Here is a 26,960-nt window from a genome sequence, read left to right on the forward strand (position 1 = left end):
TTCGACGCCGGGCATTTATGCGGGGCGGAAGAACGAGAGGAATGATCTTGGGTAAGGCCTTGTGGCGATCCCGCGACCTGAGCCTAATCGGGTGTCTCTTTGGGCCCTGAGCGGACCTGTGGGCGTAGCTCATCTTCCGAGCTATCCTCCTCGGCCCCAAGGGCCTCTCCGTCGTCTCCTACCTGTTCGACGACTTCATCTTCCTCTTCATCTAGAATATGTTCGTCCTCGGCATCATAGTCGGAGTCACGCTCCGACGCCGGATCCGATATCTCTCCTTGAACTTCAAGGTCCACGACCACTTCATCTTCGGTCCCGAAGATGTTGTCCGGGTTTGGCGCTGCTTTCTGCGCCTCGAGCCGAGCTGCTCGACGAATGCGAAGTGTTTTCTTCGATCAAAACCTGGAGCACGCCATAAAGGTGGCTTCGTCGTGGTTTGGAGAGAGGCACTTGTTGCACACCGGGTGCACGTCGAAGCGAGCATATTTAGCGTTGCAAAGAGGGCAACGCTTGAAGGGGCTAATCGATGTCTTTGGTTCCATCGTAGATCTTGATCGGCTCTGACGTCGAAGGGCAAATGACTAACTTCGATGAAGATACTCTGCGCCGAACGAAAACGATACCGACGAGTAAGAGGCCTAAATACTCTAAGAGCTAAGATTAGGACATCCGAACCCAATGGCGGAAAAAAACAATCTAAGGATGGAGGGGATGCCCATGCGCACTGTAGTCCAGGGGAGGAGCCACCTATCTCGTGATACTTCGAAGACTCTTCCAGGACAACAATGTGCAATCATCTGGACCCAACACTAGGCGGCGATCTATGCACAGATATGAATTCAGCAGCCCACATGCCTCGAACTGAGGGAAAACAATGGCGGCTAGTGACCTTTGAAACAGGTGGGGCAAAAATACAGCTGTCATGTTGCGTTGAGACATGGGCGTAAAAACAAACCATGCATTGTCTGTGTGAGAGCAGGGGGCAAGCACAAATTTCCTGAGAGTAGTTCAGTGGGGTAAAGGGATATGTTCTCCCCCTAAAAATATATTTTAACAATGAAGTAAAATCATGTACTTTCCAGCACAATATCTTTAATAAAATGACTTATGGCTTTGGTTTATGACTGATGTAAAGGTCTTCAACCAGTATAGCCCTTGGTAGTGGGCTATAAAGCTATGGTAACTTAAGAGCATTCATTGTAATAGCCTGCTCATTATTAGCATGACTTTTGTTAGACTGAAGGTAATGAGTGAGAAAATGTTTAATTGATGCTAAAAGATTTATGCAAGCATTAGATTAAAGTGCAGTCTGTGTTAATTTAGGCAGTATGTAGTTAGTTCTTATTAGTTTGAAGTGTGCAATCAGACCACAAAGCTACAAATAAGCACTTTTTTGTGTTTTTTAATGGGTGTAAACATGAAATTGGTCATCCAGTAGAGCTCTCAACTCAGAAAGATGATGAGCACGTTAAAAAGAAAAAGGGGAACTCTGATATGACAACCTTAGAAAAAGCTGAATACATCGCAGCGGACAAGAAAAAAAAGCCTTTTCAAAAAGAGCAAACTTGAGAATGAGCAAATAAAACAGACGTGTGCACTTTTTTGTGTGGATTAGTTCTGGTACAGCTGAAAATATAAGACAAGTTTCTCTTAGTAGGAATCGTAAGCTTACAGTGCTACCAGCCTTATTAGACCTAGATTTATGACTCCAAACACCATTAGGACCATGGTTACAGGTCACCAGAAAAAAAGCTTTCAATAAAAGTACAGTTAGCAGTCATCAAAAAAGTGTTACCACAACTAGTTTGAAAAAATCGCACGTATGAAATGCAAAGTAGCAAATAAACACAGAGGTAGAATAATTGTCTTTTCTGCTTGGCACTAAGTGCATGCAAACACTATTTTATTTAAAGACGTGCGCACAGAGTGGCCGATCAATGATTGAGTGATGCAGTGAGTGGGCCCTCAGAATTGTGGTGGGCACTGCTGTTTTATGACACCCTAAAAGGTTCTTTGTGTTTTGGCTTTTCAGACATTATTTCACCGCTAGCTGTCGGCAGAAGTTTACAATTTCGAATGTGCTTTATTGCATACACCTGACCTGTTTTTAAGCTGGCATTTCAATAAATCATTTTTTTGACATGCATGTTCTTGCATACAAGCAGATGCACACCAGTGATATCCATCTCTGGGGCCCACATTTGTCCCCTATGAGTTTTACTGCATATAGGGGCCCACATTTGACCCCCTTTCAGTTTTACTGCATATAAACTGTGCCTGAACAAACAAGCATTTGCAATGCAACAGGTCTCGCATTTACGCAAGTTTAATCTATTGGCATTGTAAATGACAATACTTTTGTTATGTTTCAAAAACCAAAACATAAATAAAAGGCATTTTCTTTTACAATGCCAATAGCTCAAACTCACGTAAATGTGAGACCTGTTGCATTGCAAATGCTTGTTTTCTGATCTGCAGATGCTAAATTGTAGCACTTTTTTCCCTTTCCTGCTTAAAGAGCCGGCTCGCATTTGACCGCTCTCCAGGTATAAAGATTGATTTCATGCTTGTGGATTCACAATTGCACACGAGGCAGGCTGCATGGAGGCACAAAAGGGCACGCACGCCGCCGTGCTTTCTCTCCGGTTGCAGTGCTACAGTACTGCGTCACAGTCACCTTCTGAGTAGCAGCGCCATCCATCCTCATCAAAGCGTCAGACGTATACAGTGCCGCGGTCGATACAGGCAAGGCCCACCAAAATAACAGCATCGCATACATGTTACAGTTCAAGCAATGGCATGAGCCGGTGACTCCGCCGAGCTATAAAACCTTGAAAATACTCTGTGCGCAGTTGAAGAAATCAGTCATAAATCAGTTTTCCTCTTGGAACATTGCCCGCGCTTTCTTCAGCGCTGCCTAGCAACGAGAAGTTTTGGAAGACCACGCTGATGGGCCGGGACGTCCATCGAAGATTTATTTGCATGGATTTAGCGCTCTAAATATTCTTCATTAAATAACGGCGCATGCGTCTCGCGCTCGGAGGCACGGGCAGATTATACTAAATCATGTATGAGAGGCATTTGCTTGACTGCAAGCTCTTGTCTGCATCAGCACCGCTGTCCTTCAAACAGGCGCATGGAGTGGAAACATCTGCATGTGTGGGGTGCCTGGGAACGCACGTGCACGTCTGGACCTACCCTCAGAACATGTACAGTAAAGCAGGGTAAAGGACCGGCGCAAAATACCAATGAGGCCGTCTCCTGGGTTCCTGTGACAACCAGCGGTCAGTGGGAGAGTATTCTATGTGGGTACTGTTGTTAACCACGGGTGGACTCCAAACGGGCTAGTCACGAGACTCCTTTTAGGTAATTGACTCTCCCAGGGTGGGGAGGGAGGGCATTCACTTACCCCAAGAGGTGAAGCAGTTTCAAGACTCAGAACGACAGATTCACCTCAATTACATCAATGTCCCCTCAGCGAAGCACTTTATGAAAAGAAAGGACTTTTACTAACATGTAAGTAAATAGTACATTTGAAGTGACGGTAATGTTATGTTGTGTGCAATCGAAATTAGTTATTGTTACATTTGGCAGTGAGTTGTTCCTTTATGCTCCTTTCACGGATGGTCGCTTGCATCGCTCTGAAGTGTAGGAGTGTGCATTATCTGCCCACTTCAGTAATTCTGGGGGGCTTAATAAGTGCAGACCTATAGCAACGCAAACCTCAAGGAACTGTGGGGTACTTGTATGGTTCAAAGGGGCTCTGAACGCATTCTGTGGCACCTTCGACTTCTTAAACAGCGATCCCTCTAAGCTCTCTAGAACGGATATTGAGAGGGCAAGCATTGTTAGATGTCAGAATTCTGGAAATTTTATTTTATAAAATGTTTAACCAGTTAAACACACTGGTCTTCACAGCCAGCATCCTGTACAGCTTTATTTAACATCAGCATGCAGCCTCACAAGTCACATCGAATACTGTGGCAGTCCTTTGTTTTCGGTATTTTAATCGCATACATCTACTTTGTTTGTGTAATGCCATTTACAACAACTAATCTGTTTTATAAGCAACATTTTGTTTTAAAAAACAAATATTGCATAAAAGAGTAAATGCTGAACAGTGTCAGTAGTCTAAGTTTTAATTGACGAATGTCTTCCATATATAGTGAATGAATTCTCTGAATCTTTATTAATTCTTTTACTCATGTGGCATGCAGTTTGTATTTTCGATTAAACATGAAGAAGCAAGCTGTTAATCAGGGAAGCTTGTGTCAGTGTGAAACACAAGTCAGCACTGCTCCATGACTTCCGTCTCCAGTGTCTTCAAATTGGACACAAAATCACCTTTCCTTGTAAAACGCCATTGTCTGAAAGTGCTTTTTTGATTCTTTGATAAGAGCAGTAGTAGGAGAATACAGTGCATCTTATTAACGAGTGGTTCGCGCCCGCGCGCCACAGCCAAACATGTGGTTTCAATTATCGCGTTCGTGTCTGGGCATGATAATTGGAAACATATGCTGCTGCTGCGTGTAACAGACACCAATAGGCCATGGGCGGAGCAATGCGCCCGGCTTTGGCCTATTGCGTGCTGTCTTTGTGAAAAACACGCATGCAAAGGCCAATAGCATGGCACAAAAGAAAAAGCACACGCTCGTGCGTGTGCTTTTCCTAGGTCTGTTTCCAAACCCCCTACAAGAGGCCTCTCGCTGCGCGAGCAGTATTGCGCACTGCGACGCTAGGCGCGAGACCTGCGAATAGTCCCAGGATAGAGCAACGAGTGTGCTTCTAGGCTAGAAAGACAGCAGCTGTGGAAGAGTAAACCGAGACAGCGCCACTCGAATTCCACATTATAACAGAAAGACAACTACTGTCTGGCATCTCGCTGAATGAAACACTAAGCTCACATGTAAGAATGAACTCAGTAGTGCACACTCTCGAACTCTGTACACTTTCCATCTCGATCCAGTCACTATATAACAGTGCGCTCAAATCACAGAGCGGGAAAGCTTGGCCTCAGGGCCTGCACAGAGTAACATTGAAACCTATGCTGGCACACTCTCTAAAGCTCAGCTTCTGCATGCACCCTCAAACCCCACCCTTTCACAATTCATTACAGGAAGGGGTGGGCCCAGCAAGGCTTCTTGACCCCTCCTCACCCTGTGTTTTTTAATCACATAAACAAATATATAAAGAAAGGAATTGTAACTTTGTTAGAAAAAATTAAGCGGTGCAGAGCACCATCGCCCATGAAGGGGAATCGCCCCTGGGGGAGAACCTGGCTACCCCCACATCTGGTTCTGGATAGTTCTTCCTGTCTCCTGCCAAGGCTCCAAGAAGAAGAATAGTGTCAGGTTTCTTTCTGTGTGCTGGAGGCAGCCCTTTAAAATGCAAGCTGTACAGGGAATAGCTCCGCCCCAGCAATCCAGGCAGGATGGCCCATCCTGTCTACTTCCAGTCCCCTGTCTCTCACTGTTTGGCAGGCATACACAAACCCCAACAGCAGAACCATTAACAGTTCTGTGAACCAGGTCACTGGAAGAGGCAAACATGGTTAATGCAAGAAAATGGCAACTTTCTCAAAGTGGCATTTTCAGGACTGTTACTGAAAATCTGAGTTTACCATTAAAGAGGATTTTAAATCACAATTCAGTTGAGTCTAAGCATGGCAGTTCTACCTGTTCCCAGTCAAAAGTTCCCACTTACTAAATGTAATAAGGCAACCCAATGTTATCCTATGGGAGAGTCACACCTTACAGTAGTGAAAAACGACTTAAGGAGTGTTCCACTACTAGGACTTGTAAAAGTAAAAAACACGTCCTAGTTCCACCCTGCCCTATAGATGTTTTGGGGCCTACATTAGAGATGACATGTATGCATTAAAAGGAAGGTTTAGGCCTGGCAAAAGGTTTACTTTTCCAGGTTGCATTAGCAGTTTAAAACTACAGCACAGGCTGCCATGGCAGACCTGTGATGTTTTAAAGTGTTACTTAAGTGGGTGGCACAGTGCTGCCGGGCCCCTAGTAGCATTTAATTTACAGGCCCTGGATACATGTAGTACCATATACTAGGGACTTATAAGTAAATTAAAAATGCTAACCCGGTGTAAGCCAACTGTCCCACGTTTTGAAGAGAGAGAGGGAGCAAGCACTTAACACTGGTTAACAGTGGTAGTCCTAATACCAACAAAAATGAATTAAAAAAAACAGGACGACGGAAGGCAAAACATATGGGTGTGACCCGGCAGAGAGAGCAAAGTGCAACACTTCTTATTGGGCCTGTACTTATTTCTCCTTTCCCAATAGATTGGCTGAGTCATTGGATGCCCCATCATTTTTCAGAATGCATGTCTGACAATATTGCTGATATAATGTTGCTGCAATACCAGCTTTCAACCATTAAGGTCCATCACTTCTTATTAGTTTTTACAGTAGTTATATGATATCTGGATTGTTGAATTAACACACACACAGGACAAATAAATCACTTTCAAAATTGCTAAGGGTCCAGAATCATGGCGCACATCAGCACTAACGCCCGCCCACAAATGTTTCCTAAGAAAAGAAAAATCACCAAATCTGTCTCTTACGTTAAGCTTTACTTGGCTAATTATCGGTCTACCTTGCCATGCTGTTAATTTCTTATCATGCCCCTAGAAGTCTTAGTTTAGCTAATCACAATATTGCTATTCTGACAATCAGATACAGGAAATTTACTTTTTAAAACCTTCTTGCTTTTCTCAATTAGATGAAGTGCCTTAGAAAAGATACATCTGGGCACTCATACTGTAAGACCTCTCACTCACTCCTTCCTATAACTAATGGTAGCTACTTCGCAAAATCTTTTTCTGACTCTTGACAAAATGGTATAAACAACAACGCTAAACAGCCTTACCTTAAATACGTGAAATGCTTCAAACTGAATGTTAGGGCTCTTATCTCTGAGCAGATTCATCATAAGCTTCAGGTTTTCTGGTTTGCTGATGTATTTTGTCATAACAGAAAAGTTATGTCTGTCCAGAATCAACTCACCAAGCAGCTGAGGGGCAAGATAAAAGAGGTCAAATTAGCAGATGCAGTCACTTATTTTAAATACCTTTACAGCCTCCTTTTCTCTAAGAAATAGCAGCACATAGTGGAACTGAATCCATGACCACTCAAGATTTTATGCTTACTATACCTTATCACACTCACTTTAGTTTCTTCAGAGTGCCACCCAAAAAAACTATTTCACCGTCACTTTTCAACTGTGGAATGAGGTGCAGCTAGCAGTGAAGAGGCGATTAAGTCATTTGTGGATAGCACAGGTCCTCAATCAAGGCTGTGGTGTACACTTTGTCTCCTGCTAAGCAATATTGTACCCACAAACAAATTAGGGTTGTTCAGTTACAATCAACATTGTTATGCCCAGGTTTCAAATATGAAAACCACTTATCGTTCTACCCAATCGCTATGCTTTGTTAGGCTAAATTTGTTATCCTGACGAGTTCCATCGTATTTTACACACAGCTTTCCTACATGTCATGGTGGCATTTGCCATGGCGTCTTAAGTGTAGCTTGACAGTGATTTCAGTATCTCATTGGATAACCCACAATAGGGCTACACACTTTTTGCAAGACAACATAATTGGCTACAGACTGACTGACTTGCAAGATGGGACACCTATTGGATTTAATGTTTCTTTCAAAATGATGGTTGAGAAGGTATTTATTGGTATGATTTCTGTAAAAATTCCTGACAATCAGTGTTTTAATCACCCTGCATATAACATATAAGCAGAGCACATACACATTTTACCCCAAAACAAAAATAAGACCACTTTTTTTAAAAAAAGGAGGTCTCAAAAGAAATGTGTTCATATTAAAGAAATCCTAAGCTATCAAAGGACCATGACCACGCCAGCAGTCTTGTGGAATCTAAACAATTTTTTTCTGTAACCAATTAGTTTCCACAAATTTACCGGGGAACAATGCCCCTCTAATAATCATTTATGCACCTTGAAGACGTACAAGCCAATTCATTATCTGGGTATTAAAGTAAGAGTTTGGCCATATCCTGAAATCTTTTCATTTCTAGATATCAATTGTGTAAGCCCTGCAGATGCAACATAATGGACAAGTTACTTACCTTCGGTAACGCCTTATCTGGTAGAGACATGATCTAGCCGCAGATACCTTATCTTTGAACTTTCAGGTGTCAGGCTGAAACTAGAAGATTTTTCTTAGCAGTACCCCTGTGCGCCGGTAGGTGGCATCGGTCGACTCTGCTTGAGATGTTGAAAATAGAAGGCTGATTAGGCAGTAGAAGAAAAGAGGAAAAGGCCTTTAATGTGCTCAGAGCAGAGCCCTGCTGGGCCAAGGAAAGTATAAACAGAAGGACTTCAGATAAAAGACCAGTTAGGGGGTCAATAGACCAGTCTGTACAATATTCACTAACTTTGTTCCATTGGCAGGCATATTCAGAGTTTGTGGAGGGATGCCTGGCTGCCAAAATAACCTCACCGACTTCGGGAGGGAGGTCAAAAGCTGTCAACTGTCGCTGCTCAACCTCCACGCAAGGAGGCAGAGAGTGGATAGGTTCTAATGGAGAACCCTCCCCTGCTGCTGCAACAGAAGATCCTCCCGAAAGGGGCAACCTGATCGGAGGATCGATGCTCAGGTCTAGAAGCTTGGGATACCAAACTCTCCCTGCCCAGTCCGGAGCCACAAGAATAACTTGTGTCCGGTCGGTCCTGATCTTCTTGAGCACTCTGGACAGGAGTGATATGGGCGGAAAGGCGTATAGGAGTCCTGAGCTCCAATCCCGGCGAAAGGCGTCGCAGAGCAAGAGCCGCCTTAGAAACTCCAACGCGCAAAACTGCTGACATAGCGTGTTCTCTTCGGAGGTGAACAGATCTAACCAAGGCTCTCCCCACCACTGAAAGAGACCTTGTGCCACCTGCAGATGGAGAACCAATTTGTGATCCGCAAGGCACCTTCGGCTGAATTCTTCCGCCCTGGCATTCAGAGAACCAGCTAGGTATTGAACCACCAGGGAAATACCCTGTTGTTCCAGCCAAGTCTAGTACAACAAGGCCTCTTGACAAAAAGTCAGCAACCCCACTCCGCCCTATTTGTTGCAGTACCACATGGCAGTAGAGTTGTCCATGAACACTTGTACGAGCCTTTACTGACTGAAAAAAGGCTTTCAGTGCCAGTCCGATCACCCAAAGCTCCAACAGTTTGATATGGAGCTTGGCTTCCGCTGGAGTCCTCTGATCTCCACCTCCCGCTGATAGCCGCCCCATCCCAGCAGGGATGCATCCGTCACTACTGTGAAATCCGGTTGGGGAAGGGAGAGGGTTCTTCCCTTGAACCAATCGCGGTGTGTTAGCCACCACTGCAGATCTCTTGCAGTGCCCTCTGAAATCTGAACCAGGTCTGTGAGATTTCCTCGATGATGTGCCCATTGGAACTTCAGGTCCCACTGCAGAGCACATATGTGCCACTGTGCTTAGGTCACTACCAGGATGTAGGAGGCCATGAGACCCAACAGCCTCAGAGTCAATCTCACCAAAATCCAGGATAGAGGCTGAAACATCGGTATCAGAGCCTGAACTCGCCGTTCGGGAGGATAGGCCCAAAACTGCACCGTGTCCAGAACTGCTCCAATGAAAAGGAGCTTCTGAGAGGGAGTCAGATGTGACTTCGGCACGTTGATTGTCAACCCCAGCGAATGCAGGAGGCTCGCCGTAGTCAGGAGGTGGGAGACAACTGTTTAGGGCAAGCTCGCCTTCAACAACCAGTCATCGAGATAGGGGCAGACTGGAAACCCTGATCTTCCCAGATGGGTTGCAAACACAGCCATCGCGTTTATGAACACCCAAGGGGTGCTGGTGAGGCCAAAGGGGAGCACTGCAAATTGAAAGTGCTCATGACCCACCGTAAACTGCAGGTAGCAACGATGGGCAGGCAGGACGGGGATATGAAAATAGGGGACCTGCAAGTCAAACGCTACCATATAGTCTCCTGGGTCCCAGGCATATAGGACCTGAGCTAGGGTGAGCATCTTGAACTTCTCTTTTTTGAGGAAGTAGTTGAGGGCTCTGAGGTCTGGGATAGGACGAAGGTCTCTGTCCTTCTTTGGGACCATAAAGTAGCGGGAATAACAACCACAGCCCACTTCTGGACCGGGAACCCTCTCTATAGCTCCCTTGGCCAAAACAGTCTTGACTTCCTCGCGGCGTAGGGCAAGGTGATCCTCTGTCAGCCGATCGTATACTGGAGGCATGGATGGAGGGGTAGTCTCGAAGGGAAGGGAGTAACCTCTTCGGCCTATTTGTAACACCCACCTATCAGACATGATATCCTGCCAGTGGTGGATATGATGGCGAAATCTGCCACCAACTGGCTGTAGATAATCCTGGAGGATCGGACTAGCAAGGTTCTGCAGTGCAGGAGGAGGTTGTGGCCTGGCTTAACCTCGGGCCTCCCGACCCGCGGGGTCGGGATGAGGTGTGCCCACGGCCCCGCAGAGGCTACTGAGCTTGCAGGGCTCTCTGGCTGGAAAAGGGTTGGCACGGTTGATAGCCCCTTCCATACCCACAAAAGGAGCGAAAAGCAGATGCTGGCTGTAGGCTGTAGTGAGGCCCAAGGAATTGGCCTTGGCCCGCGAGTCCTTGAAGCGCTCAAGGACGGCATCCATTGTAGCGCATGTCAATGAGGTTAGCTTGGACATACCCCAAGAAGCCAGACGTTCTCATCCAGGCGTGGTAACAGATGGCCACCGTCGTGGAAATCGCTCTGCCCAGCGAGTCTGTCGTGTCCAAGCCACATCTGATGGCGAGCTTTGCTGCGTCTCTCCCATCGGAAATAGCTTGGGAGAGTAGGGCTCGGTCCTCCTCCGAGACCCTGCGCAGCACTTGCGCAACTGTATCCCATATAGAATGGGAATAATGGCCTAAAAGGCATTCAGATTTGACCGACCGCAATGCAAGACTGGCGGAAGAAAACATTTTCTTCCCAAAATTCCCTGTCTGTAAGTGCGGAAGGGAATGCGCCAGAGGAAGTGGAAGCTTGAACCACCAAGCTTTGTAGGGTGCGATGAGGTGGGTGGTGAGGAAAAGTGGGTCGCCTGGTGCAGGGCAACGGCGGCAGGTAATCGTCCTATTCACAGGAGCCCCTCTGCTGGGTTTGGACCAGGTGACCAGAAGGGTGTCCGTTAGGCCTCATTAAAAGACAGCAAGGGTTCCGAGCTAGATACCCCAGGCTGCAGGACCTCTGTAACCCTACGCACCATCATAGCAAATTATGCCCCCTCCTTCGTAGCCAGGGTAGGTGGAGACAGCATGCCAGAGTCTGGGGAGGTGGCCAAACAACTGGCATCACCCAGTTAATCATACCAGTCCATCTCTTGTGGGTGCTGGATTTTCAAGGGATTCTGCTCCCCCTCCCAATCCTCTTCATCTGTCCCTAACCCTTCAGAATAGGGCATGTTGAACAACATGGCATCGGAGAATGCCTGACTGGCTCTATGTCATCGGGTATGAGGATAGGAGAGACGCCGCCGGTAGGCACCAGCAACTTAGAGGACCTTGGCGCGGCGCCGGGGAAGGTAGCTGTGGAGGTGCAACCGGCGCCGGTCTGGACCCGGGAACAGGTCCAGGCGGAGGCTGTGGCGCTGGAGCCGCAGTCGCAGAACCCACAGGGACTCCTCCATTATCTGAGCCTGCGGGTCCCAAAGGTGCGCCAGCAGGGTCAGACCGCCCAAATATGGCGCACATGGTGTCTTAAAACTCTTTAAGCTGGGCGTGGGTTGCTCCCAGACCAGGAAAGGCAGGGAAGCGCGGACTTCTTGTGCTTTTTGTGGTGCCTCTTACCTGACTATGATGACTTCCACGAAGAGGAATTCGATTCACCAGAGCAGTGCTCGGACCTTCCTCTCGACCGAGACCGATGAGGCAACCTCCGCAGTGCAGGGCGCTGGGTCGTGAGCAGCTTCAGGGACAGCTCCCTCAAAGCCTTCGGCGCCACGGCCCGGCAGTCGGAGCACGACTTCGAGTCGTGGTTGCTCTCCAGACACCAAAGACACACTAAGTGGGGGTCCGTGACTGACATGGCCTTCTTACTCAACCTGACTCCTACACATCAAAAGAAGAAGACTAAAAGTCTGTCAAAAAATGAGAGGGGGTAGCTCTCCAAAGGATCAACGCTGGCTGGCGCAGAAAAAAACCTGACGTCAGCGCGCCAGAGTGGCGGTTATGTTGACAACGCGGGCGTCACGACATTGACAATCACGACTCATACTACGTCACGCGGAGTCAACTGATGCCACCTACCGGCGCACAGGGGTACTGCTGATAGATATCTTCTGGATTCAGCCTGACACCTGGAAGTTCAAAGGTAAGGAATCTGCGGATAGATGTCTCTATCAGATAAAAACTATTAGTGTTAAAACTTGTGTTGACTTGGCTTAGTCTCTAAAACATTACATCTTCTTCTGAGACCTATTGTTTGTCTTAAAATATTTAACTTCGCTGAGTTGGAGAGAGATCCAGTATCTTGAGAGCCATTCTACTGGTCTTGAGTTAGGTGCCAGTCTCCCTTAAGCACATTAATATATCACTGTTTTTTCATGTTAATTAACCCTATACTTCCTAGTTTTATGAGAATCTTCATTCAGAAAACCTTTTTGAACTACTTATTTCTCTTGCTGATAACACTTTGAACAACTTCTGGCAGAAAAGATATTACGCAGGCAATTAGGGACAACTCATCTTTGAAAGTTATGACGACTCTGAAAGGAAAACTAAGAAGATGGAGTTAAAGTTAACAAGCAACAGGAGGAAAATAAACAGGATAATAAACTTCATGTAACCAAGATTAGAAAGAAGTGAGCCTTTCAGTCATATATATTTAAGACGCATTTGAATATATTTATGAAAGAATATTTGCAGAGCAAACTAATACCTCGAAAAGAAGTGTCAGAGGGCTTCCAGAACCATTATACTAGACGTGAAATGATGAAAGAGTAAATTATTTATGCGATAGATGAGATTTGAGCAGTTTCTAAACCTCTCATAATTGGATACGATACTAAACAAGTATTTGCAATGCAATAGGTCTCGTTTTCAAAACTTTGACCTATTGGAATTGTAAATGACAATGCCTTTTAATATGGCAGGTTTTTTAAATACATAAATAAAAGGCATTGTCATTTATAATGCCAATAGTTCAAAATCTCGCAAATTCGCAGTTTACCACATTTGTATGCCAGCTGTAGAGATCCGATTGCAACTTGCAGGCTACAAGTTATATTTCCTGCAGAGGGGAGACGCATGTTCGATTACCACGATATTTTAATGAGTTGCGTAATACTGTGATATGATAATAAAGTGCTTAGGTAGATTGTAATACGAAAGAAATGTCAAGCTTATGTATATAAACTAAAGCTGACATTTAGTTCATTCTGAAGCAATTTTTATGTTTGCAGATTAAAAAAAAACTGAGGCATAAGGAAATATGATGACGATCAAACAATGCAGTCAAATTGAGATGCCAGAATTTGCAGCCTGGGTCTGCTGGGTCACAAGTCAGTAATGTCATTTTGATTACATAGATTGCCCTCGTACCAGCAGAGTCTTGCACTAACATTTAGATCAAGTACCGGTGCATGACGTCATATTTGTTTTCGTCAGTGCACATATTGGTGTAAAACGGCCAGTGAACTCAATGTAAATCTGCTTTGTTCTGCCCTTTTGTATCGTAGTAGACGTGGAACGTGATCCGTACTTTCAAATACAGCCTCACGCACTGAGAGGTGTCGGGTTCAAAGTAATTATTAATGCCTAGAAAATATTTCAAAAGATAAGCCAAAGGGTGGAAAAAGTAACGGCCTTGACATCATATCAAAACTGAAACATAGGTCAATTTGTAGGTGTTCGAAGGAAAGAGCAGCAGGTAGTAGCGCCTATGTTGAGACCTGTATTCCAGGCGCATGCAGAGAATACAGGGGCGTGCGGTATTAAGAAGTTTATGGAGGTGACTGGAGATGGTTCTGGAGGGCTCTGAATGGGCTCTGGATCCTCTAGAAGTGGAACGTCAGAAACCACATCTCCAGCCTGAACCCACAGAGCTACCTTAGGCTTAAGGGACTTGTGAAAGCCGAGCTATTCACACTTGGTTATGCATGATTAAGCCTCAGAATAAGAGCATGACCGGGGCACGGCTGTCACATGGGTTAGTCCTCATATCGATTCAGATTTTTCAGCATATACCACGGTGTTTAGTCGAACGCTCAGCAGTCGCAGTATACAAAACAGTGTAAAACTACAAATGTCTGTCCCCGAAGCTGGATCCGTGGTCGATTCAGATCACTAGTTCTATAATGGGTGTACTTTCCCTTCTTCACACAATCTGCAGTGAAGACCTCCATACATTGAAGGGGAGGGGGCATGTTCTGCGCAGGGCCCTGTCTCCACTTTGCTGTACATACCATATCTGCTGCGTGGAACGATGCTTCCACTTTTGGCCCGGTGTCTATTCTCCCGTCAGTAGGGGCACGGCTTCCTCATGTTCCCTGGTAAGAGGGGTGCAGGTGGGGACCTGCAATGGCAGCGCAAGCAGCAGCGGCAGAAGCCCTTTCTCCTGAGGGGCGGGAGAAGGAGGCAGCTCGAGTTGCAGAGAAAGCGGCTGTCTGCCATAAACATCAAGCGTGGCATGGTTCTCCCGGCAGTAGGGGAGTGGCTTCCTCATGTTCCCTGGTACGAGGGGGGCAGGTGGGGCCCTGCAATGGCAGCGCACGCGGCAGCATCAGAAGACCTTTCTCCTGAGGGGCGGGAGAGAAAGCAGCTGTCTGCCATAAACATCAAGCGTGGCATGCCGCTGCATAATAAAGTTTAATTTCAATAAAGAAATAATTTAGTGAGCTGCGCTATCAGAGAGGTGAAGCAGGGTGTTGTAAATAGTAAAATAACAAGGAAGTAGTCCCTAAATGAATAGTTAACGCCGAGCAGTGAAACTAAACTGTAGTTGGTCGGTGCTGCTTCCTGCAAAACAGAAGCAAAACGGAAGTGAGGTATCGGACCACCAGCCAATAAATTAGCGAGATAAGAAGAGCAATGCCAGATGTAACCAATGGCAAGCGACAAAACCCATAGAAACGCAATGGGTTGAGTTTCACCACTAATACGGATTACTTGATGCCTCAGAGAGGCAGCGCATGCGCTGCCTATGCGAGACACAAAAAGGCATGGCAATCTTTGCTTTGGCCGTTAGCCCTTATAGTGAGCATCATCCCTATCAGCTCTTTTACATTTAAGCATAAAGATCAGATGTTGGAGTTTTTACAAAGGAAATAAGGAGGACAAAGATGAACCTGGTGCTGTAATGTACACCTTTTTATTAGAAAGGTATGGTGTTTTAAAAAGACTTCTCTTGGCGACAGGCAGTGAATGCAATTGACTAGGATGAGAGGAAATGACCGAACTTTTTTAATTCCCGATTTTTTTATTTTTTTTAATCTCTTGCATGCTAAGGACGTGCTGGAGCCGTCCAGTGCAGCAGCGCTTTGGTGCTGTGGATGGCTCCAGCCAGTCCTGGTATTAGGCACAGAAAATCACTCTTGTGCATGCACCAGAGGGATTTCTTTTTTCTGTTTCTCTTCGGGCTACTGATACCTTTTTAAAAAATTTAGTTTGTAATGCAGATCGGCGCGCATGTCGTGCGGACGTAATTACAGTGAAAGTGATCTGAGTCGATCGGCTGATTTTACTTCCATTGCTTTGCTTCTAGGGGGCATTTCTCTGCACCCCCGAGCATCAAATCAGACAGGGGGAGGTATCACAGGAAAGGGGAGAATCTTCCATTTTCAATGGTATCCTTCCCCAGTGGATCATTGTTTGGGGATCGCTGCAGCAGGGATATACCCACTAATCATCATCATCAAAAAGCTTTATTCTGTTTCAGTCAAAACCATAAAAGCACCCAAATGTAAATGCAAACGTTATACAGACCCTTTATACTCAGTTAAGATTATAAGGCACCACAATTCATATATCTCCTAGGGCTCGTCTAGCTTACGTTGCACCGCAAGGAAACTAGAGCCTGAATGACGAATCTTCACGTCCGGTAGGAGCTGCAGATACAAGAGCGCCTGTCTTTGTATCTGCAAAATGGGATGCATAAAACCTTCCTTAAGGAACTGTACATAGGGCAAAGCATAATAAAGTGCAAAGTGTCCTGACGAGAGACAATGTCACAACGACAAGGGCCAATATCAGCGTCTTTTGTGCATCCCTTCAGTATTTGTAGTAAAAAGTGAGACAAAATTAACCTGAAACTAGTCCAAAGGTATTTATGGTAGTTAGACAACACTAAACAAAGATAAGGTTTAATTGTGTTTGGGGTTTGGATGATCATAACTGAATGTCTAACCATCAGTTTCATCAAAGACCCATATTCTCGCTCAGACTGTTTCCAATAAACAAAAGCATTTTTGTCCAGACCACATCAGCCTTACTGATCGTACTGGGTAGATTGAATAGCTCGGGTTGACCAAGGGCCCTAAACACAGACTCTAAACATTTCAGCCAGGGTATTGATGATGCATGGGCAGACTCATGGCAGTACTCCAAAATGATTTGATTAAGCATGGTTTGAGGGTTAGTCCAAACTTCAAGCAATTACATCTGAGGGAGCAACTGTATCATATCAGTAAAATAGTTCATACCCAGCTTGATGTGCCACCTCTGAGGCAACATTATTTGGCAAGGATTACAACTTTCTCATATATTTGTTCCCCTTTGTCTAGAGAAGTTAGGAAAAGTAACATATCACTTAATATCACACCGATAAGAAACAATCGGAAGCACTTAGCATTATATATTTTAAACATAGCATCAACTGAGTATGGCATAGATGCTTAGTAAAATCAAATACACCCTGGATAGCCCTGCCCAATAGTAGACAGTTGTGTTTTATAAGAAAGGACCAACTCAGTGAGGCATCAAAGAGGACACCAAGATAACAAAATTATTTCACTTTACTGATATAACTGTCCTTAGTTCAAATTTTCTTTTTTTTCTTTAAAAACTATTCTGGATTTGGTGTTTTCTAGGCCAATGGCCATAACATGCTATTTATAGACTTTAGAGCTTAAACTCAAATTGTCCATAAACTCAACAAAAGAATCTAAATGCTTCTGCAGGCCGATGGCCATAACATGCTATTTATTAATTTAGTGCTTAAATTCAAACTGTCCATAAACTCAACAAAAGAATCAAAAAGCTTCTACAGGTCCATAGCGTTTCTAATGAACAAGTTAATTACCTTTGGTAATGATATATCTGTAAGAGACATATTAGTTATAGATTCTTTACCCTTAGCATTACCCCCTGGGGTCAGACTGGATCCGGAGAATTTTTTCTCATCAGTACCCCTGCGTGTCAGTAAGTGGCATCGGTCAACTCTACGTTCGTCGTTGTGATCACAGGGATGATGTCGCAGTATCTACTTAGACGCCGCCCCTGCACACTGACGTCAGTTCTTTTACACGACATTCCACGCCAGAAGCGCAGAGCCATGTAAGACTGACCATTGGTGCACAAAACTAGGGCCCTGAAAGAGAGTCCCTTACCCTAGAAGTCAGTTAACAGAAAGGGGAGGATGGGTGGGGCGGTAAGGAATCTATAACTAATATATGTCTCTTACAAATCTATTGTTACCGAAGGTAAGTAAGTTGTTCATCTGCAAGATCAGTTATAGATTCCTTACCATAGAATAGATACCCCAGCAATACCAACCCCGGAGGTGGGTCTGCAAACTAAGTTCACACCATTAAGTCCTGGCGAACTGAACGACCAAAGAAGCTGTCTCTCGGGACTTGACTATCCAGGCAATAATGTTCAGTGAACGTGTGCAGTAATGCTGTCGTGGCTGCCTGGCAGATGTTACTGAGGGGGACTCCACGTCCCAAAACAGTAGTGGCTGCCGTTGCCCTGGTGGAATGGGCGTGCAGTCCTACCGGAGGCTCCTTTTTCGCCAAGGAATAACAGACCTTAATGCAAAGGACAACCCATCGAAATATGATCCGTTTTTGCATGGCCCAACCTTTATTGGCACCCACATATCCAACAAAGAGATGATCGGCCACCCGGAATTGTTTTGTGCGATCCAGATAAAATGAGAACGCACGTTTTGGATCCAGACGGTGGAGTCGTTCCTCCTCCTTGGAAGGATGGGGTGGTTGGGGGGAAGAAGGTGGGCAAAGTGATGGTCTGTCCTATGTGGAAAAAGGTAACCACTTTGGGTAGAAAAGAAGGCCTAGTTCGAAGGACAATCTTGTCTGCATGGACAGCAAGGAAAGGAGGTTTAGAAGTTAGAGCCTGAAGCTTACTCGCTTTGCGAGCAGAGGTTATGGCAACCAGAAAAGCAGTTTTTAAAGTCAAGAGTCTAGGAGGACAATTATGTAGTGGCTCGAAAGGAGAGCACATAAGGTAAGTTAAGACAAGATTCAAGTTCTACTGGGGCATTATGAGAGGAATAGGAGGAAAAAGGTGAGAAATGCCCTTAAGAAACCTATTTACAATAGGGGACTCGATAAGAGAAGGCTGATTAGGAAAGTAAATAAAGGCCGAATTGGCTGAAAGATAACCTTTAAGGTTGCCCAGGGCAGAGCCCTGTTGGGCCACAGAAAGTATGAAGAGGAGAACCTCAGAGAGAGGGGCAGAAAGGGGATCCACAGCCTGTGCTGTGCACCATGCCACAAATTTGTTCCATCTACAGGCGTATACTGTTTTAGTAGAGGGACACCTGGCTGCCAAAATGACATTACAGACTTCGGGAGGGAGGTCGTAAGCTGTCAACTGTCGCCGCTCAATCTTCACGCAAGGCGGTGGAGGCTGGACAGGTTCGGGTGGAGGACTGTCCCCTGCTGCTGCAACAGCAGGGGACAGTCTGATCGGAGGATCGATAGCCATGATCAAGAGCTCGGGATACTAGACCCGTCATGCCCAGTCCGGAGCCACAAGAATGACTTTGGCCCGGTCCCGCTTGATCTTCTTCAGCACTCTGGGCAGAAGTGGGATAGGCGGAAAGGCGCACAGAAGACCGCAATTCCACTTGCGGCAAAAAGCATCGCCGAACGAGTGCCGCCTTGGAAATTCCAACGCGCAGAACTGCTGACATTGCGCGTTCTCTTCAGTGGCGAACCGATCTAACCAAGGCTCTCCCCACTGCTGAAAGAGACCACCTCCGAGTAAAGAAGCCATTCGTGATCCATCATGCACCGGCAGCTGAGTTCATCTGCCCTGGGATTCAGGGAACCTGCCAGGTGTGGAACCACGAGGGATATGCCCTGATGTTCCAGCCACGTCTAAAGGCGAAGAGCATCTTGACATAGGGTCCATGACCCCACCCGCCCTGTTTGTTGCAGTACCACATGACGTGGTGTTGTCCATGAACACCTGCATTACTCTTCCTCTGACAGAGGGAAAGACTGCCTTCAGTGCAAGACGAATCGCCCGGAGCTCCAGAAGGTTGATGTGGAGCCCGGACTCTGCCGGAGACTAGAGGCCTCTGATCTCCGCCTCTCCCTTGTGGCCGGCACCATCCCAGGAGTGACGCATCTGTCACCACTCTAAACTCTGGTTGGAGATGGAAGAGGGATCTGCCGCTAACCCAATCCTGGTCTGTTAGAAACCACTGCAATTGTTGTGCAGTGTCCTCTGAGATCTGGACACAATCGGAAAGATTCCCCTGATGCTGCGCCCACTGAAACTTCAGGTCCCACTGCAGTGCCCGCATATGCCACCTGGCATGATCCACCAGCAGGATGCAGGAGGACATGAGGCCCAGCAGCCTCAGGGTCATTCTCACCGAAATCCGGGATAGAGGTTGAAACGTCGGTATCATAGCCCAAATATCCCGGACTCACTGCTCGGGAGGATAGGCCCGAAACTGCACTGGGTCCAGAACAGATCTGATGAAAAAGGAGCTTCTGGGAGGGAATCAGGTGCGACTTCGGAACGTTGACTGTGAACCACAGTGAATGCCAGAAGTCTGCTGTAGTCTAGAGGTGGGAGACGATAGCCTGGGGCGAGCCCACCTTCAACAGCCAGTCATCGAGATAAGGGAAGACTGGAACCCCAGATCTGGGCAGATGAGCTGCGACCACCACCATCACTTTTGTGAACACCCGCAGGGCGCTGATAAGGCCAAAGGGGAGCACAGTAAACTGAAAATGCTTGTAGCCTACTGTGAACTGCAGGTAGCGCGGGTGAGCAGGCATGACTGGGATGTGAAAATAAGTGTCCTGCAAGTCCAAAGCTAGTATCCAGGGTTGAGGGCAGACAGGACCTGAGCCAATGTCAAACATTTTTATTTCTCCTTCCGGAGGAAGCGGTTGACTTCCTTGAGATCCAAGATAGGATGCTGGCCTTTGTCCTTCTTGGGTACCAGGCAGTAGTGGTAATAACAACCATGACCTACCTCTGGCACAGGGACTCGCTCGATAGCTCTCTTGGCCAAGAGAGCCGTAACTTCCTGATGGAGAAGGGCCAAGTGATCCTACAACATGCGATGGAGTGTTGGTGGCATGGAGGGAGGGGCAGTCTCAAAGGGGCGGGAGTAGCCCCTTTGCAATATCTCCAAAACCCAACTGTCCGATGTGATGTTGTGCCAGTGAGGGAGGTGATGGCAGATCCGACCGCCGAATCGCAACTGGTGGCCCTAAAAAGTCAGACGAGGATGGTTTGGAGGCAGCTGCAGGGGGGGCACTGGTGGATTAACCCGCCCTCTGGCCCCTGGACCAATGACGCTGGGTCTCACGTCCCCGGCCGTGCAGAGGCTGGGTGGCTTGTGCTGCCCTGCAGCTCTGGGTGGAACGTAGTGGGGCACCCCTTTGGTGGCCACAAATGGGGAGAAAGGCAGACTACGTGGGGCGAAAAGTTGCTGCAAGGCCCAAGGACCTGCCCGTAGCCCTAGAATCCTTGAAGTGCGCGAGCACGTTGTCCGCCTTTTCACTAAACTGGCAACGGCCATCAAAGGGCATGCCTAAAAGGGAAGATTGGATATCCCCAGAGAAGTCAGAGGTTCTCAGCCAGGCGTAGCGCCTCAGGGCTACCTACGTGGAAATCTTCCTACCCAGCGAGTCGGCGGTATCCATCACACACCGGATGGTGAACTTTGCTGCGTCTCAACACTCAGCAACCGCGTGGGCGAGCACGGCGCCGGCCACCCCTGGGCACTGTGGCAGCACTCGCGCAACCGTGTCCCACACCGAATGTAAGAGAGTTGCGGTGTTCACCAACCGCAGTCCTAAGCTGGTGGAAGAATACATCTTCTTCCCAAGATGGTCCAGCTTCTTGGATTCCCTATTGTGAGGAGCTGTAGGGCAAGTGCTTCCTTTCGAGGATGAGGCTTGGACCACAAAGCTCTCAGGGTAGGGTGTTGAGAGAGAAAACGTGGGGGCCAGGAGGTGGCGTCTGGCAATAATCCTATCCACAGGAGCCCCTGTGCTGGGCTTGGACCAGGAGCCCAGAAGGACATCAGTGAGGGCCTCACTGAAAGGCAGCAAGGACTCTGAAGAGGCTGCTGCCGGCTGAAGCACCTCAGTCAAGAGGTTAGTCCTGACTGCCACCGTAGGAAGCTCAAGGCCCAAGGCCTCACCTGCCGTACGCAACACCATAACGTAGGAAGCTCCGACCTCCGTAGTCAGGGGAGAAAGCATACCAAGGTCTGGGGAGGTACCCAGACCACTGGCATCACCAAACTCCTCTCTCCAGTCCAGCTTTTCAAGCTGGTCTGCCAGAGGGAAAACATACCACTCCCAGTTCTCCTCACCATCCTCTGGCTGCCACTCGGGGCAATGGGGAACGCCAGGGAAGAACAGCAGTAGAAAAGTACCCTCCAATGTCGGTCCAGCTCTGTGTCCAAGTCGAGAGGGAGGCTGGGGTCAACGCCAGCCAGGGGCGCAACCGGCGTAAGAGGTGTCGTCAGAGGAATTGGTGCCAGGGAAGTTACCATGAGGTCAACCGCCGCCGATCTGGATCCAGGATTGGATCCATGGGGGCCCTGTGGCGCCTTGGGCAGAGCCGCCGGAATTGGCAGCCTAGAGCCCCCAGCCGAGTGGGCGGGGCCCGAAGGCGGGCCGGCGGAATCGAGCTGCCCAAAGATGGAGTGGAGGGCTTCGTAAAATGCACGAAGCTAGGCAGGGGATGCTCCAGCTCCCGGAAAAGGAGGGAAGCGCGGAGCCGTCCCAGCAGGCTCCGAGGGCAAAGCCAGAGAACGACGACCCTCTATGTCCCGCGTCAGCCGACGGATGGGGAGAAGGTGAAGAGCAACAATGCTTCTTCGCCTTCTTCTTGTGCTTGGACTTACCCGATGACGAAGACTTTGATGATAAATGGTGGTGATGGCTCCGCAACCAGTCCCGTGACCTTCCCCTCTAGAGAGATCTCAGACGGCGCTGAGACGACTACCGGGCCTCCAAAAGATTTCGGGAACACTCATGCAAAGACTTAGGGTTCCGGGCCTGGCAGTCTGAGCACGACTTCGGGTCGCGGTCGCACTCCAGGCACCAAAGGCACACGAGGTGCGGAACGGTGACCGACATCGGCTTGTGACAGGAGTCACAAAGCTTGAAACCGGGTTGATGACTTGACATCCCTCGTGCACCGGGTTGTAAGACTTCAAAAAAGATGTCGACAAAAGTTGAAAAGTTTAGTAAAAAAATGACTAAGGGGGGCGTGGCCAAGATGGCGGGGTGAGCGGACGCTTCCTCCCGTAGCTCCTCCAGCCCGGCCAAGCTTGAGCCCTTTTCTTACGCTTTTCTCCCCCTGCTGAGGCTCAGCGCGGGAGAGGAGAGTGGCGGAGCATCAGGGGTGCATATTGGTGCTGTTTTGGTTCGGATCGCCTCGGGGGAACCCCCCCAAAAGTTCGATCGAGTTCAAGGGACGACGGCGAGCCCGAGGGGCGGAGCGCATTGGAGTGCTGTCCGGACACCTCGGTTGGGCCTGGTGCTGAAAGTTGCGATTTGGAGGGGATCTGGCCCGCCGCTCGACGGAGATTGAAGGAGCCTTGCGGGAGAGGACCCGACGGTGCGGAAGGCTTGAGACGGGCGCCCCGGCACTCGGACTTGTGACGGCGACACCTCGCACTGCGGGGGCCCCTAACCCCTAGCCGAGGTACAGCGGACTCCCTGACGGGGTTGGACCATCTGGGCCCTGTGCGTGACGGACTGGGGCCGGTGGTGGAACTTATTTGACTGTGGGGTGCTTCAGGGGCCCCGGTGGTGTCGTCGGGCCTGGTCATTTTGGCCTGCTCCGCCCTGCCGCCATTTTGTCCCCGAAGGAGCAGTGGTGGCAGCCTTCGCCGGAGTCCTGGCTGCTGGATGCAGGTGACCCCCCGCTGCTGCTGGGCTGACTCTCGGAGGGATGTGCTGATGAGACCCCCCCACTGCGGCCCCCTTGGTTGTCTCGCACGGGCTCCCGCGGCTGACGGTGACCGGACTGGGCCGCCATTTTGTCACCTGTGACGCAGCGACTTCGCTCGTGGGGGATACCCACGTCGAGTGCTTGCCGGCGGCTGAGCACCCCTGGGGCGCCTGGATCTGTGCTCGACTGCGGAGCTAGCGATGTCTGGAAGAGGCGGCCCGAAGAAAGGGGACCGTACCCTGCCGGACATGCTTGGCAGGGCCCAGCAATTGCGGGACAGGACGCAGCCCTCGCCGGGGTCCTCCCGGGCTCCGGCGGATGTGACTGGGGGGGAGCCACCCGTCACGAGGGCCTTTATGGAGGAACTGTTTAGCTCCCTCAGGGAGGACTTCCAGACACTGAAGCGGGAGGTGGCCAGCGAGGTCCGAGAAGTGCGCAGGGAGGTGGAGGGCCTTGGCGAACGTGTTGAAGCGGTGGAGACGGAGGGCCAACATCGAGCGGAGGAGATAGTCCACCTACAGCAGGACGTTCTCCGCCTCCGGGAGCAGTGTGTGGAGCTCCAGGCCCACTCTGAGGACCTTGAGAACAGATCTCGGAGGAACAACATCCGAGTGCGTGGTGTGCCGACTGCGGATGAGGGGTCCGATCTGAGGGGCTACCTGCAGGCCCTGTTCCGAGAGATCCTGGGGGAAGCTGCGGACTTTCCCATCAGCATTGATAGGGCGCATAGGGTCGGCCGGCAGCGCCAGTCATCGGCACCTCCACCGGACATTCTGGCCTTCCTGCCCGACTTTCCACTGAAGGAACGCATCATGGCTGAGGCCCGCAGGAAACAGCCCCTGACTTTCCGGGATCGGCCGGTGGCGCTTTACCAGGACCTCTCCGCCATCACGCTGCAGAAACGCAGGTCCTTTAGGATTGCCACTGACTTTTTGCGCGAACACGAGACGCAGTACTCTTGGGGTCACCCCTTCCGCCTGATTTTTCGGTGGAATGGGGTGTTACACCAGCTACGCTCCTTGCAAGACATTTGTGGTGTCCTGGGGCTCACGGCAGCGGAGGAAGAAGGAGCTACGCCGTCGTGGAGGTCCTCGGAGAGACGGAACCGGCGGAGGTCAACGAGGCGGCGCTCAGCGGCCAGCGTGGGGCGTCCGGACTCCCCTACCATCAGGGCGGACATGGCCGACGCTCTGAGGGCGGCGGCCGGGGACTCGACCGGCTCCTCTGGCGTGGCCTTGACGGCCTAACACACACTCCGGGGGGAGATGTCTTTAGCTTCTTTACATGCTTGGTACGGGGCGGGGGGGTTGGGGGGGAGCGGATGGAGGTGAGTGGCTGGACGTCCACTTCGTTCCTTTCTACGGACTTGCCCGTCTTGGGGCTTGACTGAGACAATGGGGTGTTTGAGTTTGTGGGTGGCTAGTTGCCAGGGTTGTGTTTGGGGTGGGGGAGGGGGTTGTTTTGGGGTTGGGAAGGTCCCGTCCGATGTTGTCTATGCCCGCTTTGTTTTGGCTTGTCCTGCGCGGCGGCCCCGCGCGCCCCACCCGCTGATTCCCTGCCCATTGCATGGCGCTCCCGATCCCCGCGAGGAATGCCGGGCCTAAAGGTAGTGACCCTTAATGTTCAGGGTCTGAATAACCCGGTGAAGCGCAGAGCGATCCTATCGTTGCTGGAGGGGACGCAGGCGGACATTTGCCTTCTGCAGGAGACACACTTATTGCCCCGAGATTGCCATAGGATGCGTTCTGCCAGGTTCCCTACCCAGTTCTTTTCCTCGGCAGCGAACAAGACGGCGGGGGTAGCCATTCTCCTAGCGAGCTCCTTTCGGGGGGAGGTTTTGCATAAGTGTGCTGAACAGAAGGGGAGGCTCCTTGCGTATCGCATGCGCCTGGGAGGCATAGCATTTACGGTCGGCTCCGTTTATAGCCCAAACGATCACCAAGAGCGCTTCCTAGACTCCGCGCTGGTGGATGTCACTGCTTCCCCCGACCGCCACATTATCTTGGGGGGGGACCTTAACATTGTCTTCGATTCTGTGATGGACAGATCGGCGCAGCGCTTCCCGCAGACGGGGGAACTGTCCCAGGCTGGGAGGGCCCGGATTGCGGAAATGGACTTGCACGACCTCTGGCGCTCCATGCACCCCACGGATAGGGACTACTCTTATTTCTCGCACGCACACCGAACCTACTCACGGCTGGACTACCTCCTGGTGAGTGGACCGATGCGTGCCGCTGCCACGGCGGCGGACATCGGGGTCCTGACCCTGTCTGACCACTCCCCAGTCACCGGCGTTTTCCAGTGGCCGGCGGCCTCCCCCTCTCGGGGGGTGTGGCGCCTCCGGGATACCCTTCTACACAAGAAGTCGGTGGTGCAACGCATCGGGGAGGTCATACGGGACTATCTCACCCACAATAGCAACACTGACACCTCGCAGGCGACACAGTGGGCGGCATTGAAGGCAGTCCTCCGGGGGGAATTTATCTCTATCTCTGCAGCTGAAAATAAGGAGCGGCAACTGAAGAGGGATGAGCTGACAGCTCAGGTCCGGGAGCTTGAGCAGGTCCACCGCCGCACGGGGGCGCCGAGGGTGTGGAGGCAGTTGAAGGCAGCGAGGAAGCTCCTGTCGGCTCTGGATCTTGACAGGGCGGAGTATGCCGCCCTACGCTTGAAACATGCCTACTACACTGGGGGGGACAGATGTGGCAAGCTCCTAGCACACCGGCTCCGGGTCGCGCAACAGCGTAGCGTTGTGAAAGAATTGGTGGGCACGGACGGGGGGGTTGTCTCCGGGGACGCGGAGGTAGTAGAATCTTTCCGCGGCTTCTACGAGGCGCTGTATGCTGAGGAGCCCTCCTCGCCACGGGATGCCGACGGCTATTTGGAGTCGGTGACCCTCCCGGTACTGGATCCGGCTCAGGCGGACCACCTGGAGCGGGACATCCATGTTGAGGAAGTGATTTCAGCTATCGCGCGGCTGAAACATGGCAAGGCCCCGGGCCCGGACGGGTACACGTCGCTATTTTACAAGACTTTTTGCACGGTTGTGGCCCCTGTCCTTACTCGGCTATTTAACTCTTTCTCCGAACCGGGAGCCATCCCTCCGGATCTCCTGAGGGCGACGGTCGCGGTAATCCCAAAACCTGGGAAGGACCGGGCCCTCTGCGGCTCGTACCGACCCATCTCGCTTTTAAATGTCGACCTCAAGATGTACACGGGGATTCTCGCGTCCAGGCTGAGTCCACACCTCCCCGGTCTGGTGGAGGCGGACCAGGCTGGTTTTGTGCCCGGCAGACAGACGGTTGACAACACCAAGCGGGTGACGCATGTTCTGGAGAAGGCCTCAAGGATCTCGGGGGAGCGGATGTTGCTGTCCGTCGATGCGGAGAAGGCCTTCGACAGAGTCCACTGGCCGTATCTTGAGCTGGTCCTCAAGAAATTGGGAATCGGCGATAAGTTCCGCACCATGGTGTTTAACTGCTATAAGCATCCTTCAGCGTCGGTGCGGGTCAATGGGTGTAGCTCCGGTGGCTTTGCCATCGAGCGCGGCACG

General features: G+C 49.7%; 1 protein-coding gene across 3 annotated transcripts in view; it reads right to left on the reverse strand.

The window, feature by feature from the left end:
• The window catches only part of CAB39L (calcium binding protein 39 like), a 757,003-nt gene that overhangs the window by 34,566 nt on the left and 695,477 nt on the right, over positions 1-26,960 (reverse strand). For all 3 annotated transcript variants that reach the window (XM_085621896.1, XM_085621898.1, XM_085621897.1), the window contains one exon: positions 6,892-7,035. In XM_085621896.1, the coding sequence (XP_085478022.1) occupies positions 6,892-7,035 (144 nt within the window). The remainder of the gene's footprint in view (positions 1-6,891; positions 7,036-26,960) is intronic.

Source organism: Triturus cristatus, chromosome 8, assembly GCF_964204655.1.
Source record: "Triturus cristatus chromosome 8, aTriCri1.1, whole genome shotgun sequence".
NCBI classification, from domain to species: domain Eukaryota; kingdom Metazoa; phylum Chordata; class Amphibia; order Caudata; family Salamandridae; genus Triturus; species Triturus cristatus.